Source organism: Mytilus galloprovincialis, chromosome 1 (assembly GCF_965363235.1).
Source record: "Mytilus galloprovincialis chromosome 1, xbMytGall1.hap1.1, whole genome shotgun sequence".
Classification (NCBI taxonomy): domain Eukaryota; kingdom Metazoa; phylum Mollusca; class Bivalvia; order Mytilida; family Mytilidae; genus Mytilus; species Mytilus galloprovincialis.
Window position 1 is genome coordinate 17,229,086 of NC_134838.1, and position 19,786 is coordinate 17,248,871.

The 19,786-nt window shown below is 30.4% G+C and overlaps 1 protein-coding gene across 18 annotated transcripts in view; it reads left to right on the forward strand.

Annotated features, from left to right (window-relative positions):
- Positions 1-19,786, forward strand: part of LOC143067591 (uncharacterized) — an 86,747-nt gene that overhangs the window by 52,168 nt on the left and 14,793 nt on the right. Inside the window, exon 1 of one of the 18 annotated variants that reach the window (XM_076241086.1) lies at positions 2,607-2,710. The exons of 12 other annotated variants lie outside the window; for them this stretch is intronic. In XM_076241086.1, coding sequence (XP_076097201.1) covers positions 2,610-2,710 — 101 coding nt within the window. In that variant the 5' untranslated portion in view covers positions 2,607-2,609. Of the gene's footprint in view, positions 1-2,606; positions 2,711-3,863; positions 3,941-5,678; positions 5,837-11,472; positions 11,978-15,118; positions 15,741-18,204; positions 18,728-19,786 lie in introns of those variants that run through there. 5 more of the 18 variants (XM_076241102.1, XM_076241057.1, XM_076241006.1 and 2 more) reach the window with 5 other exon arrangements.

Genomic DNA, 19,786 nt, shown 5'->3' on the forward strand with positions numbered 1-19,786 from the left:
GTAATTCAAGTTAGGGTGATTTTTTTATTTGAAATCTTAGAGCAGTGACTCTTATGGCCCCTGCAAAATAGCAAACCAGCCTGTCCTATACCTTTATCATAAAATAAAAAGTAATTTATTTCTAAATCATTAATTGATCATTTAACCACTATTTTAAAACAAACAATTTATTTCAAATTAAAATGTGATGGTAATTTGCCAATCTACTTTGGAACAGTTGTTTTTTGTTTCAACAGCATTTCATTCCAGTTCTTGTCAACTCCTCTAAAACTACACAACACAATTTTCATGAAACTTTGTAGGTAACAAGCAACAATAAATTAAGATTTCATTTTTTTCTAAGAGTAATGTTCCTTTGAACTAAGAATTTTGGCCTTTAAATATACTACTGCAACATTTTGTCGTAACCTTTGAAACCACACAACAGAATTTTATGAAGATTTGTATATAATAACATACTATGTTGATGTGCAATATCCACAAGAAATATTTTTGTCAGTTGACTTTTGTAGGAGTTCTTTGAACTTAAGAATCTGGTGAGATCCTGTTTGCCCAGTGACAATGTGCGAGCGCGGGGTATATGAGTGTTTTAATTCATCTTAATCAGCCCTTGGAACAAAAATCCTTCTGATAGCTGAATACTAAAGGAAAAGAATATTTTAACATTGATATGACATGGTTTGAACTAATGTTTTGAATTAAAACAAAAATTACACAAACATGGAACTAACTTATTTTTCGTTGGAAACTATGAAATCAAAAGAAGACATTTAAGGAGGCTCGAAGGTATAAGATTTTCAGAAAAAAAATGAAACATTTATTTTTCATTACAAATTTTATCTATTACCTTAGGTAGTGGTTACTTTATCATATGGTACAAAAATAATTCCAAAAAATCAATTCGTGTTGGCCCCAGGTGACTTTTAAAATGTAGATATTATTGAAAAAGCTCCAAATTATCTCCCTTTGGTGCAAAAATGCCAATTTTTAGCATTAGAATTGAAACATCTTTTTTAAGTCATCGGTAACCTATATTTTTTATTGTTGTTTTCGTATAAGCTGTACATAAACTAAATAATTGTAAAATTTTAGCGATTTCTGTAATTTAGTTCTTTTTTTATTTCAATATTACCACTATTTCTCATATTAGTTCAACAGAAAAAAATGACATCAACAAAAATATATGTTTCTTTCGAAGGCAGATTGTGGGCGTAAATGAACGGTGACCTCTACTTTTTATTTCATTTTTCTATTAAGTATAAGATAAAGTTCATTTGTAGAAAAATATAGGGAAATCCTATATTAAAAAAAAAAATTGATTTAGACCCTGGAGCCCCCTTAACTTGTTTTATTTTTTTCTTCTTAAAAAAATAAAGGTGTCTTGATCCCCTCTTTTGCCTATAAAAGATACTTTTTGTTAATAAAATGCAAAAGGTCATTTTAAAGATACAGTGTTTTAAAGATATTGTTGTTTGTCGAGCTTCAAGGATCCACATTTAATTGAACAATAAAAAAAGGGGTAAAAATATCTGTATTGTACCAACTTTTAATTGCTTTCTTATTCAAACAGTATATTTTCTAAACACAAAGATGAATATGTATGCAATAGAGTAGTTCAAACAATCAGTGTAACTAGTCTATTCCTAGCATTAACATGTGTTAATTGTATAAAAACATTGAAACGACAGCCTCACATTGGTACCCTGATTTGAAACTGCAAAGGAAACTGAATCACAACGGTAATTAATAAAGAGTTTGTAACAGTGGGTTAGTTAAAATCTGGAATTATTCTCCACAGATTTCAGCTCGGGATAATTGAGCCGGTAAAGGGTTGATGGGACTGTTTTGTTTTGCAAACAGATTAAACAGTTGCTCTGAACTGAGACGTAACCATCGACTGTTTTCATTGGGTGAAATACAAAGAAAACAATTGAACCATCTACATTTTAATTTGTTTGCCTACACCCATCAACCATACTACTTGAAGTTTATTAAAATCGTTATAACAAATATAAAGTGAATCTCAAAAATATTAAAATGAAATCACATGCTTTATATGATCTTGTCCTTTATTTTTGATAAAATCAAATTTGATAAGATTCAAACATTTAATGCACTAAAAATGTGAGTAAATATGATCAAATTTCAACTTTTTAACTTATTCATACATCTAAAGTTTATAATGACAAGGGAAAAATGAATTAAAAAGTCAATTGTTATTACATAGAAAGATTTTTCCTTTAAATGTTTGCGATGAATTGTAAAATTAATGGTGATAAATTTCATAAACAGCCTGAGATAGTATTTTCACTTAATTTTAGAATATTCTTTGTTCGACATCAGTTCAGGATTAAATTCATGATTGCACATGATGACTTGTTAACAAAACACTTTCTCATGAAGCTAAGGTATACAATATGAAATAAGAAATCTCATTTCAACCTAGGAAATATAGGATATTATATACCTTCAATCAAAACCATTGATGTATTTAAAGAAATCTAATAACGCTGAATGTGTGGAGAAATTAACTCAGAACCTTTTGAAAAAGTTTTGTATATTAAGGATACAAAATTTGTGAGGAAAATTTTGATTGAAATGGCGTCTTGATGGGGGTTAACATGGATAGTATAAGAGGAAAGGGAGCAAGGTGTCACCTTTCTGCCGCCAAATGTAGCATTGTAGTTAGAGTTAGACATAGGAAAAAGAGGTAAGAATACAGGCTGTTATAAAGTTATATTTTTGGATGTTCTGGTTATTAATGAACATTACTATTTTCTTTTTGAAAAACTTCATCAATTAAACTATCAAACTACATGTATTGGTTCTAAGATTATGATATAAATGTTTTTTGCTTTTTGCTGTCTTTAGGTTTTGATTTACTTTTGTTGTGGCTGCATCTGGTGTTATTCCCACATTTCCTTCATAAATATGTTGCATATTCATTTGGTCTAAGATATCCTTATTGTTTTGTCAGATTCCCAGATGTGTCAACATTTACAATTAATTCTCCATAGGCGGTAATGGTAACGTTTTCCTTCGTTGCTCAGTCCGTATCGTTTACTTGAACATGTATGATGGCTCATATCGAAGCTGATACATTTATACATGTCTGGTTAAATTTTTTGGGTGGCAAGTGAGATTACTTTTTTTTCAAATTGCTGGACCCTGGAAGATGGTGAAAAATGTCACACTCCCCATGAAATAATCCCAAAATTCTGATCATAAAGTTCAATAAAAAAATTGTCCTTTCTAATGATTTATTTCAGGTCAAATCTACATATTTCTTTTCTCATCCCATCAGCTCTATAAAAACAGTTCTTATTGTTCATTTATGTCCATTTTTAAAATCACATCATCCACAATTGTATGACGGACTAATATTTTTTTTTAATTACGTCATCTGAGTTTCTCATCTCAAGGTCCATTAGGGATCCTGACCCAGATACTGCTTCTCATTGTAATAATGATGCTTGTAACTTTATGTGTCCACCCGACTTTGTTTCCAGTTTTAACACACAATAATTTGACTTTCACTTAAGTCACAATTACAAAATAATGCCTTATCCTGTGTCACTGTCAGACCACAATGTGACAAACACTACCAGTAGTTTGAAAACAATTTTGTATCACACAATTCAATTATGATAAGAGAACTATGTTTGGAACAGATGCCTTATGAATGCCAAGGATATTTATTTGGCTGTCAAACTGATTTCAAAAATTTGAAAGGTCACTGAGGAGTTGGCCCCTCCCTCCCAGATTATAACAGTGATCCTACAATAGCTGTGTTTCACATGACCTTATAAGGGACCTCTAACTACTTATTCATACAGATTTTTTTTTTAGTAGTAGTGAGGATATAATATTAATAATATATGAGTTATCTCCCATGGAAATATTGCAAATGTATCTGCAATAAAACAAATCTTCATTGTCAGTAAGTTGTATGTTCTCATATAATTCATGTATTAGTTCTGTTAGATTTGTATGATTTCTAACAGATGTTATGTACGCTATAATAGGATCAATTTCAAGTCTTCAATTTAAATTCAGTTTAATATTAGATTCTTCAATTGGAAAAATATTGGTAACAGTTTAATGTGACTATTTAGATAAAAAGTTGTAAAATTAAATAATTAAATAGGGTAAATCCCACTAAAGTAAGATTTAATATCTTGGTTTTGAAACTAGAATTACAAAGTTTTTGTTAGAGGGTTCTAAAGTCAAGACTTGGAGTTAAATAGTTAAGTTTTATTGACTTAGTGGACTGATAAACTTACTGATGTTTTTCTTTGATTTACACCTTGACTGCTCTCGATACAGCAGGAAAAAAGAAATTACTGGGACAAGAACGGTTAATTTGTTTTATAAAAATTATCAATTTCTGAAGTGTTGTGCTTTAAATGTTTGCCAATTTAAGTTTTTGTTCGTAGAATTGCAGATGAATATGTATATTAAATTTACAGTTGCAATTAAATTAAATTAATAGTCTATTTCATTGGATACAAGCATACAGAAAAAGTTTTATGTTCAATAAAAACATTTGATGGTATTTTTGCATCACTTTGAAATAAGATGAATATGGATAAACAGTATATGTTGGTATTCTGAATAAAACTAGGAATTCTTATTTTGAGGACATTTTTAAGGAATATTTCCATATTAGAGCACTCTATTAACCTAGGACACTTACAAAATTCCAATGTGATTAATGATTTTTTTATTGTCTAAAAATTACTAGAAGATAGGCAATTTCTCTAAGCAGGCATAGCAACCTTGAGTGTTTTCGTGTTTGACTTTTGATAATGTCAGTTTATATACATAATGAAATTGCCGTGTTGGTAATGCAGTCTCTATTCAGGATTAGGATTATGGAGATAAGACCTGTATCATTATACAAACTTCATTAAAAACTAAAGTAAACTAACGAGAGATTAATTTTCATTAATCAGTTATACATGCTATAGGGTTGGTGAATTGACAAGTTGTGTTGAATTCAAAAGTACAGCTTAAGCAGAAATAACTTACTAGTTTTTTAAAACTTTAAATTTATGGTGATAAAAGTGTGAAAAAGGAGAAGGAATTGTGTTCATTTTTTAATCAAGAGACAAGTTATCTCAATTTTAAGTTTTGGACTATAGATAATAACCGGCTAACTAATTTTTCTGAGATATGAAAAAAACCAACTAGACCTCGCTTAAAAATGCAAGATGCTGAATATGGATGACTTAACAAAGATGTTATAATGTTTGCCTTGTGTGATACTGTAATGGAAAAGTACGTAAGAATTTGAGACCTATTTTGATAACTTGTATCAATTTACACAAATTATTGATGGAAATTAGATTGTGTCAGCTATTAATATACTAACTTGATAAAGTGAAATGGAATACTTAATTAATTATGTATGAAAGGTCTTATTGAACAAAAAGTTAGGAAAACATCGTTTAACAAACTTCTACTTTGGAAGCTGACAACATTTCATTTAAGAACTATCGACTTTTAAATATATTTGACAAAAGATTTTAAGTGGCTTTCCAGGTATCCATTGTATCCAATGATATGGGACTATAGTATTTTAAAAAGGGAAGAAATCGGCGGTTCAGAAACCGTATGAGTGGTGCCAAAAAAACTTCTTAGTAAGTCGAGGTTGATTCTTTAATGAACTTAGTGTATGAGCTATGCCGATATCGTTTCCAAATGTACAAATAAGATTTGGAAACGTGATGGTGCCTTATGATAGTTGTAAACTTAAATTTCGTCAGACACCAATCCCAGATCTCATTAGTACAGTGTTAGAATACAGACTTGGGAAATTGAAAGTAAAAAAGGGGTAAGTCATCTAAAACTGTAAAACATATGTATTCTACCTGTATTAAACACCTGGGTTTATACAGATTATAACGCTTAATCCATTGGATTTAGTTTTCATATAGGGGACCAGTTGTCCATTATATTTGTCCTTTGGGGTTCTGAAGGTACCAGTTTCAGCATGATTGATAGTTCTATAAATATCTCTTCTAGTTTGGCTATCCAGTTGTCATCATTTGATGAAAGTATTTGGCAAAAAGGCTGCCTCTGGATTAATTCTTTTGACAATTTGAAACCTTTTGAAACATACATTGTTAAACTAATGTGATTGTCTTGAATACAACTGTTTTGGAAGTATCGATAGTAAAGGCGAGTAAACACAAAATCTCTTCAATGTTTTGTATGCTTTACTGGAGTCCAAAATATACAAAGAGACATCAGCAAGTAACGACATTGCAGGCCTATTGTTTCGTAAAATGGCAGTAAAACGTTAAGCAAATAAAAGAGTATAAAATACTAAACTAAAACTATAACTAATTCACAACATTCTGGTTGCAGCAAAATGCAATTACTGTTCATGTATTGTTCATAAAAAGGGTATTGAAAAAACACTTTTTAACAATTACAGTTCATATTTCCAATAGCACCAGTTTCACAATTGGTCTCCTCGTAATCCGTCCATTAGTTGTACAAAGTTTGACTGCTCCCACTACTCCATCATTCCCGGTGATCAAATCTTCTACAACTGCTTGTTTCCACATCATTCTCAGTGAATTGTCCATAATTTGTACGACAGAACCAACTTTCACATGTGCACTGTGGTCTCCGGCGGCGCATTGAAATTCTCTTAATCCGGTGAGGTATTCCATCCTCCATCGTTTTGCAAAGTTTTCAATCAAAGATACTTTATGATTAAAACGTTTGTTTGCTTCTTTTAACAAAATTAGTTTGAGCAAAAGAGAATGTATAGTTTAATATCATCCACCTGTTTTTGTATTATAAGTCTTATAAAATCTTATTTATTTTTTTAAAGTTTTTAGAACTTTTAACTGGTCAATGATAAAGCTATGAAAAATCAAGAGAGAACATTTTCCCGCCAAAATTCCAATGGCTAATATCTTGAAAACAAGCACATTGACCCCTATATTTTTTTGGCTTTTTTATTCCTCAATTAATACCCCATCAATATATACAGTCGGCCAAAAGTTAAGCACCACCTAAGTATAACTGGAAATATTTTGTTAACTATTGCAAAAAAAATTATTAATGTTTGGTGTTATTAATTGCCTTTAACATACACTAAGAAATTTCATTACGACCAAAACAATTGAACTCCGATAAAACCGTCAAGCAACTTTTTATTAAAGGTCATCTGCACTTTTACAAGTACACTGTTTCGATACCTTTAAATCATCTTCCTACTGTAACTCGTACAGGTGAAATTTGACCTTCATCAAGTCATTGTGTAATATGGCAAGGCGTAAGTTATCTATGGCTGAACGTTGGAAAGCAATTGGCAGGTCAAATGCCAGTAGGAGCGCTAAGAGCATAGGTAACCATTTCAATGTTAATCACACCGTCATTGTCAGACTTTTACAACGACTCGGGAACTGTAAATGATAGACTGAGGTCCAGAAAACCCCGTTTAATTACCCGTCGTGATGACAGACTGCTTATTTGTCATGCTAAAGCCAACCAATATACTCCTGTCACGTAGCTTAGACACCACTGGCCTCCAGGTGGTCATGTTAGTGTTCCAACATTGGTCTCCCGACTTCATAGAGGCAACCTAAGAGCACGTTGTGTTGTCAAGAGACCTGCCATAACAGCCAGGTTCCGAATAATCAGGTTTCAATGGGCTAATGACCATCGACACTGGAACATGAGAAGCTGGCAAAATATTCTTTGGTCAGATGAGAGTCTGTTTCTATTACGACCAGTAGACAGCATAATATGATTTTGGCGGGAAAATAAAACTGCCTATGACCAAAACAACATTTGTCCAACGACTGCATTCGGTGCTGGTGGTGTTACACTATAGGGTTGCTTCTCATACGGTTGTAAGCTGGATATGAATATTTTGCAGGGTAGCATGAACAGAAAGAAATACAGGGATTTGGTGCTTAGAAACATTGTAGCCTTTCATTTTGATAGTCACCCACTTGCGCCAAGACCCTTGTACATGGACGACAACACTAGAACACACAGGGGAAGGATTGTAACCAATACAAAGATCAAAAAGACATTGACACTATCCGTTGGCTATCCATGTTTGCAGACATGAACCTTTTCGAACTTGTCTGGGATGCCATTAGCAGAAATCTCAATCGTAGAGAACCACCACTGCAAATCTCGGCGATTTAAGCATGTTAAGAGTGGCAATTGTTGATTAATGGAATGGATTTCCTCAACTAAAGTTCAAAAGGCTTGTACAGAGTATGAGACGCCGTGTTATGGAACTGTACCGGAGGGGAGGTGGTTGCACATCCTATTGACTCAAATATTAACATCAAATTTGCCGAACATACCAAAGATTATTTGTAGAGAATTTTAATGATATTAGATTAATTTTTGTTAAAAAAATAAAATCACAGCAAAACTTAAATTCCGTTTCTGATTTGTATAATTTGCACTCTTTCTATGAAAGCAAAATTTAAATGCATAGAACCTGCATAAGTGATCAAACTTAAGTTTATGATTTGTTTGTGGTAAATTGGCAACTAATATTGTTTGGCGAAAGGTGCTTTATTATAATAATGCAATAATATACAGTTATACCAAACATGGTATCAATAAGCAACAATGAACAAGTGTCAATATGAAGCACCTTAACCCAATCTAGGTAAGATTAAATATAAATTATAAAGAAGGAAAAAAAAAAATAATCAAATAAATAATAAAATGTGGCTGGAACATGCTCTTTGCTTAAACCACACGCTAACTAAGCACCGGATGACGCAACAAGGGGAGGCAAATCTAGTACCCAGCGTTATCAATTAGGTACAATGAGAGTTGCCTCCCATTGTACGCTATGTTAACAAAATTGCTACATGAATGTTTTCTCTGTTCCAAAGAACAACTGATTTTTTTAAAAGAAAAACAATTTGATGCAATAAAAATAGGTGGGGCTTAACTTTTGGCGGACTGTATATACTAGTGTTATGGAAAGCTATTTATTTTGAAACTGAGCATCAAACCTCCTTAAAACGAAATCTCTAATATTTATGCAAAAAAGGAAAATCCAAGAAGGGCACCTGAACTTGATTTCTTTTTTTTTATTGTAAATTGTGATATAACTTTGTCACCTTATAGGCGTTTTGGGTACAATTAATCCAATGATTTATAATAGGAGGTAATAATTAATGTTTTTATTACAATCAAACTTTTCAAATGGTTTAATTGGAGAAAGAAAATATTTTTCTGTGCTGACAAAAGAAACAAGCTTTGAATATTGAGGGCAATTTATCATACCATAAAGTTGTTGGTATATTTATCTAAAGGGCTTTCGTTCTGAAATAAATTAATTTTCTTACTTTTAATAAAAATGATTAATCAACTTTATTTATTTTATTTTAAGATTCACTGATCCATAAACCATAAATTTTTAAATGAATTTGTTAAAAAACACCAAATCACTTTGCACAACATTATTGATAAATTTTTAAATTAAGTCAACCATGTCAGATTTATCTAATTTCAAGTGAAATGAACCATATTTACTTTGATTTTACTTATCCTTAAATTTTGAAAACTTAAGTAGTTCATTATTTATGTGAATTAATATGTTTGATCTGAAATAGATGAATATGTTTTGACTTGATGAGATGTAATGTCTTTATTGGGAGAAAGTTAAGAGATTTGTGAGAATTGTGGCTCTATTTATATGGATTAACTAATGTAATCCCTCATTTGTATAGAGAAGTTTATTATAATAAACTACTATCAAATTTTTCATATGAGGACCAAATAATCAGGGATAGTTGATGATAACAATAATATTTTGATCCCAATCAGATTGAACAATATGGCGGCATTTATATTTGGTGAACCCGGAATTTCTTGTACTGGAGCTTAATATAGAGGAATCATATTGAGAGAACTTTGGATTTATAAACTGAGAAAGTTGTCAAGATCTTTGTCACTTCTGTAAAGCCAAATTATTAACAAAATTAAAAAATGAATGCTGAAAGATAACTTGAATTGTCAGAGTAATAAGTTATTGAAATATCCATTCTTTATATTATGGTAAATCGCAATATTTGATATTCAAGGGAGATAATATTCAGATTTTACTGGGAAGAAGAACGAGGCATTATAAAAAGATACCAAGATTGTAATATTTGTTTTTAGTAGTGATTTTGACATATCTTGAGAATGAACAGTATTTTCTTATTCAATTGGCGATTAGAGGATTATAATTTCACATTTGTATTTATATTGAAGAGCTTATTATGTGATATACAGGTGCTGATTCAATCATTATTTAAACTTCAATTTAAATTAGGTTTTGTAAGTGGCTGAAGATTTGACACATTAAAGATTGTCTACTTTGAGGATTAAGTTTTGGAGCTCTTGCACTGGACAATTGGTTTTGGTTAAAATTTCAGACTGCACTAGTGAAGGTATTATTAGTTGTTTTGGCGTAACAATCGGAAATTAAAATTTTAACAAATCTTTGGAAAGTGTATTGAATATTTATATCTAAGAAAGAAGCATATGGGATTACCATATTTGATATTTGAAAGAATCAAAAATTTATTACATGATAATTGATTTTAGTAATTTTAAGATTATCCTATAGTGTTGATGGCCAGATATTGGATATTAGAAATATTAAAAATCATTTATTATTCATAGAGATGAAAGTTTTGTGTGTCCGATTTTATTTTTCTAAAAATAACAGCTAAACGTGTATTGAATCGGCATAAAAACGACTGGACAATTGAATTCATGAAGAAGAAAAGTTGGTTTTGAAGGAAACAAGTGTTTATAGATTTAAACTAATGACAATGATTCTGTTTCACGCCACTAAGGCAGCGGAGATAAATCTTTATGGAATTTCATTAATTGGACAAGAATAAAGACTTTATCAATACAATTGCTACTTCATGACTTCTTAAACCACTGAATACTTCAGCTATATAATCATTTGCTTTAGAAGGATACAAACATTTATTGAAACTATTGACACAAGTAAGGGACAAACCGTTTGTCCAAATAATGTGTACTGTATGGAGCAAATATTGCTGTTAACTGCAAATAAACTTTGGAATAAAAAGATCAAAAAGATTTCTTAAGATTTTATTCGGTGAAATATACGTATAAATTGAAATAAAATTGGACTTTATTTTCTTAAAAAGAACACTTTAGAGAAATTGATTAAAAATCAAAGACGTGCAGATTTCTGGATCATAGTAACACAGAAAAGTTTTCACCTATAATGATATATTAAATGTGGACTTTACATAATCTATTGTCAAACAACAATTTTTATTGGCAAACTTTTTTATTTGCATTGCGTTAATATTGTTGTGAAAATGTAAACATATGTTTTTCTTAAGTTTGAGAAAATAACTAGAGGAAAAGTTGAGGAAATGTCGTGTTTCACTTGTTACAGTCTGCAATTATTTAGCTATGACTATTTGTTTGTGACATAACCTGTGTAAAAGGCTAACAGACTATTTGTGTTCATGTAATTTATCATTAGCAATTGGCTGTACAAGAAATTAGTTAAAACTTGATATCGGCAAATTCCTGGCATTTAGACAATGGCCGTATGGACCAAGTTGATTTTTGTAAATACTAAATGACATATTTGAAGTCATTATTGAAGAGAATTGATTACGGGTAAAGTGGTAACAAAACAGCTGTTTTTCAATTAAGGTTATGATCTTACTATAAGATAACATTCACAAATGGAGAAAAGCGATATCAAGTGGATAACTTTGCGAAATAGTTTATTGTTACATGCTCAGTTTGAACGCTATGACTTGATACGTTCTAGCCAGTCGCTACGAGCAGCTAAGGAACTATCAGACTGTTATTGTAATCTGCCAAATAAGCAATACTGTATGTTGAATGTTCAACCTGTATTTTCTTCTAATGAGAGGAATAGGACTCCTAAGAAATACCAATGGGTACCAATGAGTATCTGCAGTGTATAGTAAGTACTTTACAAATTTAACAAATATTGTCGTTATGTACTCTTATTGGCTTGAAATGGTGAACTTTCTAAAATTCATTTTACGGATAGATTAGATTATTTTTTATTTAATTTTGTTTGAACTCAAATTAATAGTTAGAACTAATGAATAATTTAGACTGTGCAATCATTATCTCATTAGTGCTTTTCTTTCTTAAAATTGTTTCAACGGTCAAGGAGTCATAATAATAAATGGAAGCATTTATATTTGTGTCAGCATATATAGTAAGATAATCAGAAAAGAAGATAGCAGTATATCACATATCAAACTGAATTTGAAAGCTGATGATATGATGTTGATGGAGTACGCAATATTTTTTTTTAAATGGTCACAATTGTTTCTTGTAAACTGTATCTTACCTTGCAATGGGGAAGATTTGATTTTAATTCAAATCCATTACAAGAAATCAAAATAATGATACATTCCTGGCCTTTGTCCTCACCAGGAGCCTTAATGCATATATTGAGTGTTCAGTAAAGAAAATGTGTTAGTTTTTCCTACTGTGATAGAATAAGGAAAGGGAATACTTGTCTCATAATGGAGAATGAACATATTTTAGAAAGAAAAAAAAAAGTTGTTGATGTCAAAGGAAGGTGTCTAGAAGTACTAGGGGCTGAGTCGTTTAGTAGTATTACTACTGTATTACTATCCTGTCAACACTGAGGCTGTGTGACTAAGGAAGCAGGTCCCTTCAACTCAAATCTTATTTACTAGGATTGTCTGTTTTCCTACAGAAGGTTGTGGTTCTTTCTTGGCCGTCTGCTTCCTACCAATAAAAACTGACTGCCAAGTAATAGCACATAGTGTTAAAAGTGGTGTTGAACATCAATCAATCAAACATTCTAGAATTACTTGATCTTCCTTGCTTGCTGTAATGAGAATCATAAGTTTTATTAAGTAACAGTGCATAGCTTCTGACAGTTGGAATTCTTTTACTTTGATGGCATTGCTGGAGGTGTTCCTCGAACAATAGGAGTCTAGTTCTGTATCAGAGTAATAAATGCTAGCAACCAACGCTAAACAAACCAATAGCCTTTTCATTCTATAGCAAATTGTTCTTTTATAACCTGTAATTTCTCCTTTTGTATTGCATTTGATAAAAGCCAGCCTCTGTGACTTCTATGAATTGTTTGCAATGGAAACAAAGTAATTACTGATACCTTAAGTCAATACAATAATGTGTAGACCCAATAAATGTCTTACTTTAATTGCAGGTTAATAAGCTTTAGATTTTTATAATTACACCACTACCTAGGTTATGAATGGCAGTATGGTTGCACGGCAGGTCAATTCTGAGTCAGAATCAAATGTCTTTGTGCTGTTGAAATTTTGATTGTCTTGAGATTTTATCTAAGAAAAGGAGAACATTTTGATAGTTCTGCAAAACTATGATAATTGATGAAAAATTCTGCATCCTTTTGATATTGGGCTAAAAGTCGGTCAAAATCCTTTGAAAGCAAGACAAGCAATGGTGAAAAGTGAATGCGTCAAAAAGTTTTCTGCTTTATTTAGTTTGAAAGGAACTACTTGTGAAAATCCCTGATTATTGATGTTAAGTTGCATTACTATCAGTACATATCAGTTTGATGACTATTTCACGGCCCTGTACCCTAGGTCAAGGTCTAGTGACTTTGAATTAATTAGCAATTCAATGTGAATTTTCTGCTTAAGTCAGTTTGAAAACTATTTGTGATATCGATTTTTTGTTTTAAGATAAGATAAAATAGATTGATAGGAACTTGTGTATTATTGAATTTCTCCTGTTTCAAGTTCTCAACAGTTAAATTTAAATTATTATGTACATATATTATGGATAAGATATTAGTTTGAACTTTTTGTTTTTGTTTTCCTATAAACAAGTTTTAAAAAATTAAATGGATTAAAATAATTAAACTTTCAAATGTGTTATTTTGAAGAATAATTCATTGTTGTGATTCAATCTATTCATAATTTACTGTGAAAAGATAATTTTCTATCTACAATCTTTCATTTTCAGTATAATAATATCTTAATTAAAAACAAGGTCAGTAAGTCATACACATATAACCTTGATTATTGAATATTTAATTCAGCTTTTTGTACTGAAATGTTTTCATATATGACAGATTAAAAAAAATTTCATATGTATTTTATTTTTATTTTGTTTATTTTTAATTGTTTTTGAATTTTTAATTTGGCTGACTATTACTTGTTTTTATGTGCCATGGGGGGATAACTCAATTTCACTTTAAATGTTTTATATCTGAATTAAATCAGTACTAATGGGTTTTTAAGAGATTTTCTTACAAATGATTTCCATACTGACATTTTTTTTAAATTCAACCAATGAAAAATTGATGTTTTAATTATTTTAATAAGATTATACAAGTCTTAACTAACATGGTTTTAAACTTTTAAAAGTTATATTTCTTGTGGTGAATTTTAAAGTAAACAAAAGTTTGTCATATGGATTGTTTGTTTAAACTTTATTGATGGATATCTTACAAGATTTGAAATTTTTATAGATGATTAAGAGTATCAAAACATGTATGAGTTTGTCTAAAGTGGAGTACTAAATAACTTATTAGTCTTACCAGTGTAATTTATTTTACTTAAAATGTGACTTTTGAATTGTTCATTTGAACTTTTTGTCAACTGTACTGTGGATAATATTGTATGTAATAGGAATTTGTGACTCCATTTGTTTGTTCACTGTTTCAAAGTGACTTGGTTATGTAACGAAAGTGGTTAAAGAATATAATTATACCTTTCCTTTGTGTAATTGGCGGAAGAGAAAACATTTGTAACAGCTATTATTGGATCATAACGTTTTATCAATACTCTGATGATTGTGTATTGATCGGACTTTTATCATCTTCTTAATTTGTGACATCAAAACTTAATTGTAGCTTTTTATAAAAATTGATATTGTTGCTTGGAGATGCTGTACATGGTTCTATGATTATTGTGATTTACTGTTCATTGGGTGCCGTGACCGCAAAAGAAAAACTGTGGAGGAAACTCAAATCAGTTTGGAAATATGAATGGTTAAAAATCATAGTGGAAATTTTTATATTGATTTTATTTTGATATATTGGATATTAAGATTGTAAATAATGTGGTTATATCAAGATATAACTTTAAAATTTCATCATTGTGTCAATATTCCGGTAGAATCTAAAGAAGTTTACACTTGAATATTTGCTAATTTGAAGATCAAATTTCTTTCTTGATTGTATTGAAAATGAGATGTTTTCACATGACCACCCCTATAGTGAGTTCTTGACAAAATAGCAAAAGGATTTATTTGTAATAACATATTCATACTTGATGATGTTTGAGTAAAAGTGTCTTTTGTCATTGAAAACGTTCATTTAAAACTTGAATATGCATTCCCATGTGGCAAGGATTACGTGAAATGTATTTAGAATATGCTACATACTTATCGCAGGTCTGTAGAATGGAATATTAAATAAGGTGAAGGCAAAAATTCTATTATTGAAGTTGAACGATATTGTCTAAAACGATACATGTCTAAAACGTTTAGATGAGTGACTTTGAACGATTCCGCAATGTAATGATAATTACATCAGCTGGACGACCAAAGACTGGTAACTTTCACTCCTTGAGACAAAGTTCTCGTTTAAGAAATGTTTATGGTAGAAACAGTTCTGTGTCTTTATTGACTGAAGGAGAAAGAGTCAGACCAGCGACAACTGGCTCTCGGTTTCAGTCTTCATCAAAGTGAGTTTTGATATTGATCATTAAATGTAATTTAATTTGACTTTTAAATTTATTGAAATTATCAGTAGTATGCATAATTCACATCTATTGACTATACTGGTTTCATTTGAAAACTGAGGTTTAAGTTGAGAAATGGTAAATATCCTTGAAATGGAATTTGGATGCAAATTTTTCAAATTTTATCGTATAACTTTGCAATATTGGGTCTAAGTATGTTTGTATGTAAATATGTAAATGTTGAAATCCATTCAATAGTTGATGCTCATCTTTAACATGGCATTAAATTTTGTTTATTTTTAAAATGTTATTACAGAATCTAATGCATTGTGGGTAAAAGGTACACCAAAAATATTTTGATTGGTTTAAAACAATATAATGTAACGTCATTGGCCAAAAATCCTTTGTTCCAGACCATACACCAAAATTTCAAGAATAATAATTTTACCTGAAGGACCTTAGTTTCTGAAAAGGCGAATTTTAGTAATTGTGAATGGATGTTTTTATAGAACAATACCAGTTTTTCATAGTTAACATGTTAGACAGACAGTGGTATTTTTATTTCACAATATGCATCATAGTAACGGAGATAACTCTAACTGCTGTTGAATCCTATAACATTTATTGTTTGTAATGTTAAGTGATATACGTTCAGCGTCCAATTTTAGATTGACATACATTCAAGTTAAATAATGATGTAGCTTTAAGCCAGGTTCATTTGTGATTTTCAGTTGATTGTAAAAAAACATTGATTGATTAAGAATTTTTGCAAAATACTTGATGGAATACATGCAAAATTGAAATTAACAATAACTTAAACATATTGGTCAACCATTATATATGTCAGGAATTTAGATATCACTGAAAAAGGAGAATATGTAGTCTTAAAACAGATTACCTACAGATCCCTCAGTGAGTTGATCCAATTCTTTTTGTTTTAATATGCAGAGTTAAGGAATAACAGTACTGTGGTTGAAGAGTTGCCACCGTCAATTGTAGATTGCAGTTTTACTGGCGACGCATAGCGGAGACAGTAAAACGGAGATTTGCGACCGTCAAATCAAAATTGACGGTGGCAACTCTTCAACTACAGTACTGTTATTCCAATTCTAATGCATTAAAAAAAAAAATAATACAATAAAACTTGAAAAAATGTCTAAATTTGACAAATAAAAATAAATCTGTGAAACTTCATGAATGATTTTGGCGCAAAGACGTCATGGCCAAACATGACGTCATACAAATAAAAACTTACAAACTGGAGGTTATTACGTTACCTGTACGATTCAAATTCGGATCAAATTATATTATAACGACAAATTCGTGGTAGGTGTTGTTTTATTATCGATTAAATAGTAGTAGTCGAACATTTGTTGATTCAATCAATTCAAAATGGTGGGTTCCTCCTTAGTTACGCCTGGTCAACTGTGGATTTGACGGCAACTTATAGCCAATGAAAAAAATTGTTACAGACAAATTGCATTAGAATATGTCTTCTCCCAAAATTTGATTTAATGTCCCAATAGGTAGGACTGGCAGTGACTTTATGTGTTTTATAGAATACTAATAAAGTAATTTTTCATGAATGCTGTTTTACTTAGAGATAAGTTGAGAGAAAAAATCTTTTACAATCCATGTAAGAACAACATGTGTTTGGAAAAATAAAAAATTTGGAGTTACTCCCCTTTCAGTTCAATGAAATTGCTATTCCAAATATAATTTTTGAAGTACAAGAGAGAGGGAAGGAAAGAAAGAAAGGTGAAAGTGTTTTGTTGAATTATCTATATATATAATCTCAAGTTAGAAACTTAAAAGTTGATCTGACTTAATATAATCAGGAAATTGACAAATTCTTGCTAACAATTTATTTGTATTTTTTTTTTAAATCTTAGAGACCTCTAGTATACCCCATGTCATGTTGGCATTGTTATATGATCTATAGAACTTTTATTAAAAGTAAACTTATCAGTAAACCAACCCATTAGCTTGTCTTTAAACGGTTGACTTTGTAAATGGATAATGATACTGATTAATCAGAAAACAAAATATTTGCATGGTGGATTTTCTGGTACTTTTTATATCAGTTAGTCTTTCTTTTATGGCTCTTTTGTGTAAATTTCTATTCTTTAAACCAAATTTTAAATAAAACAAGTGGATTATCAGGCACACAAAAATCAGATCAATGTTGATCCATTGACGCTGAACAGTTTTTAATAATAAACAAACTGGTATTGACTTTGGCCTTTTAAAATTTTAATTTTGCCAGTTTTAGGATAAATTGATCATTCAATTGTTAGCTACTTGAATGTGACGGTAACTATATTAAAAGAGGGATGTTCAGATTGGTTCAGGCGTCCCATCATCAAAGTATATCAGTAGCCACATTTGTAGTATTACAATAGACCGAAGAAGTTGATTTAAAATGTGAATGTGTTTTGTGACTCTGGGAGAGAAAAAGTATTTAATGTCATTCTTATTCATCATCATTATTCAATGTTTGTTTAAACTAAGCGTTAATTTATTCACAAAGTTTTTAAAATCGATTTCGGTAGAAGTGTAACAAATATAGACACAGAGCCTGTATTATTCTGTATATACTATAGAAATTTACATACCAGTTTGAAACGAGTTTTGTGGCAATTTAAATGGTTTCTGCTGATCATCGTCACTTGCAACGAAATGTTGTTTTGAATACCGTGTGATCCCAACTTTAACCTCTATATTAAGTGTTATAAAAGTGTTGACATAAATTTACTTGAGTAGACTGTAAAGAGGGAATATAATTGAATGATACTAAGGTTCAAACTTATACGATTGAAATTATCTATAAATAAAAGTCATTAGTACACGGAACAGTTTTATTAGAAATGTGCAATGCAGGAGAGTACTTTTTGTGGACTAATGAAAAAAGCAACTGTAATTTGTCCTCAGTGTCCATGGTTGTATCCAGTGAGGGTCAAAAATCACAGAAATCTTAATTCATTAAATTTGTAAGTTTACTCTGTTTTTACTTTATTGGCTTCTATTTTTGTAAGAACAGCATCCAATAAATTGATATCTATAAAAAAAAAAAAAAAACACTATATATTTAAAAGTGTAATTTGATTTACAACTTACTATGTTAAATCTGTATGAAAATGTGAAATATATTTGCATGAGACTTATTAACATATGTGTGATATCTTACTGTGAAATGGTCAATTAATTCAAAATACATCTACAGTAACTAAGTTTAAAAGCAGTAAATAATTTGAAAATTTATGAATTACTGAACATCACAATACATGTCCATTGGTGGCCAATGGCTGTTTTCTGCTCTGTGGTCGGGTTGTTGTCTCTAAAAATTGAAACATTTTTCAGTCAAAACTAAGACATCTAAATTTAATATATTATTTTGTTTCTTATAATAGTACAAAAAGAAATGAATGACTGCAGAATGTATTTGTACAGTATAATATTTAATAGGAAATTTGAAAGAAAAAAAGAGAACATGCAAAACCTTTTAGATCTGAAAATCAATTTCAATTGGTGTAATAATATACAATTAAAACTATTAGCAACCATCCAATATTCATGGTCATATAATATATTTTTGAATTAAAACAATTGTATTGCATTAAGTCATGTTTGGTATACATTTTAATGATTGTGCATGTCGTTAATATTTCATTAGCAAGAATGAATTAGTTCATACGAACATTATTTTTTTCTGCTCTAAAAGCAATATTAAGCATACATTGTAAGGCTATAGGGATTGGATGATATGAGTTCAGACATTATGTTGTTACCTGTTAAAATTTTACATTCCTTAAAATTAAAAACAGAGTTGAGATTCATTACCAGGTTGAAATATCTGTGTCCTGTATTTGTGTTTATTATATACTGCTTGCTGTAAGGCATTATCATCAAACTAATTGGTCAAATCATTTTATTTTTAGCTCACCTGGCCCAAAGGGCCAAGTGAGCTTTTCTCATCACTTGCCGTCCGTCGTTGTCCGTCGTCCTTAACTTTACAAAAATCTTCTCCTCTGAAACTACAGGGCCAAATT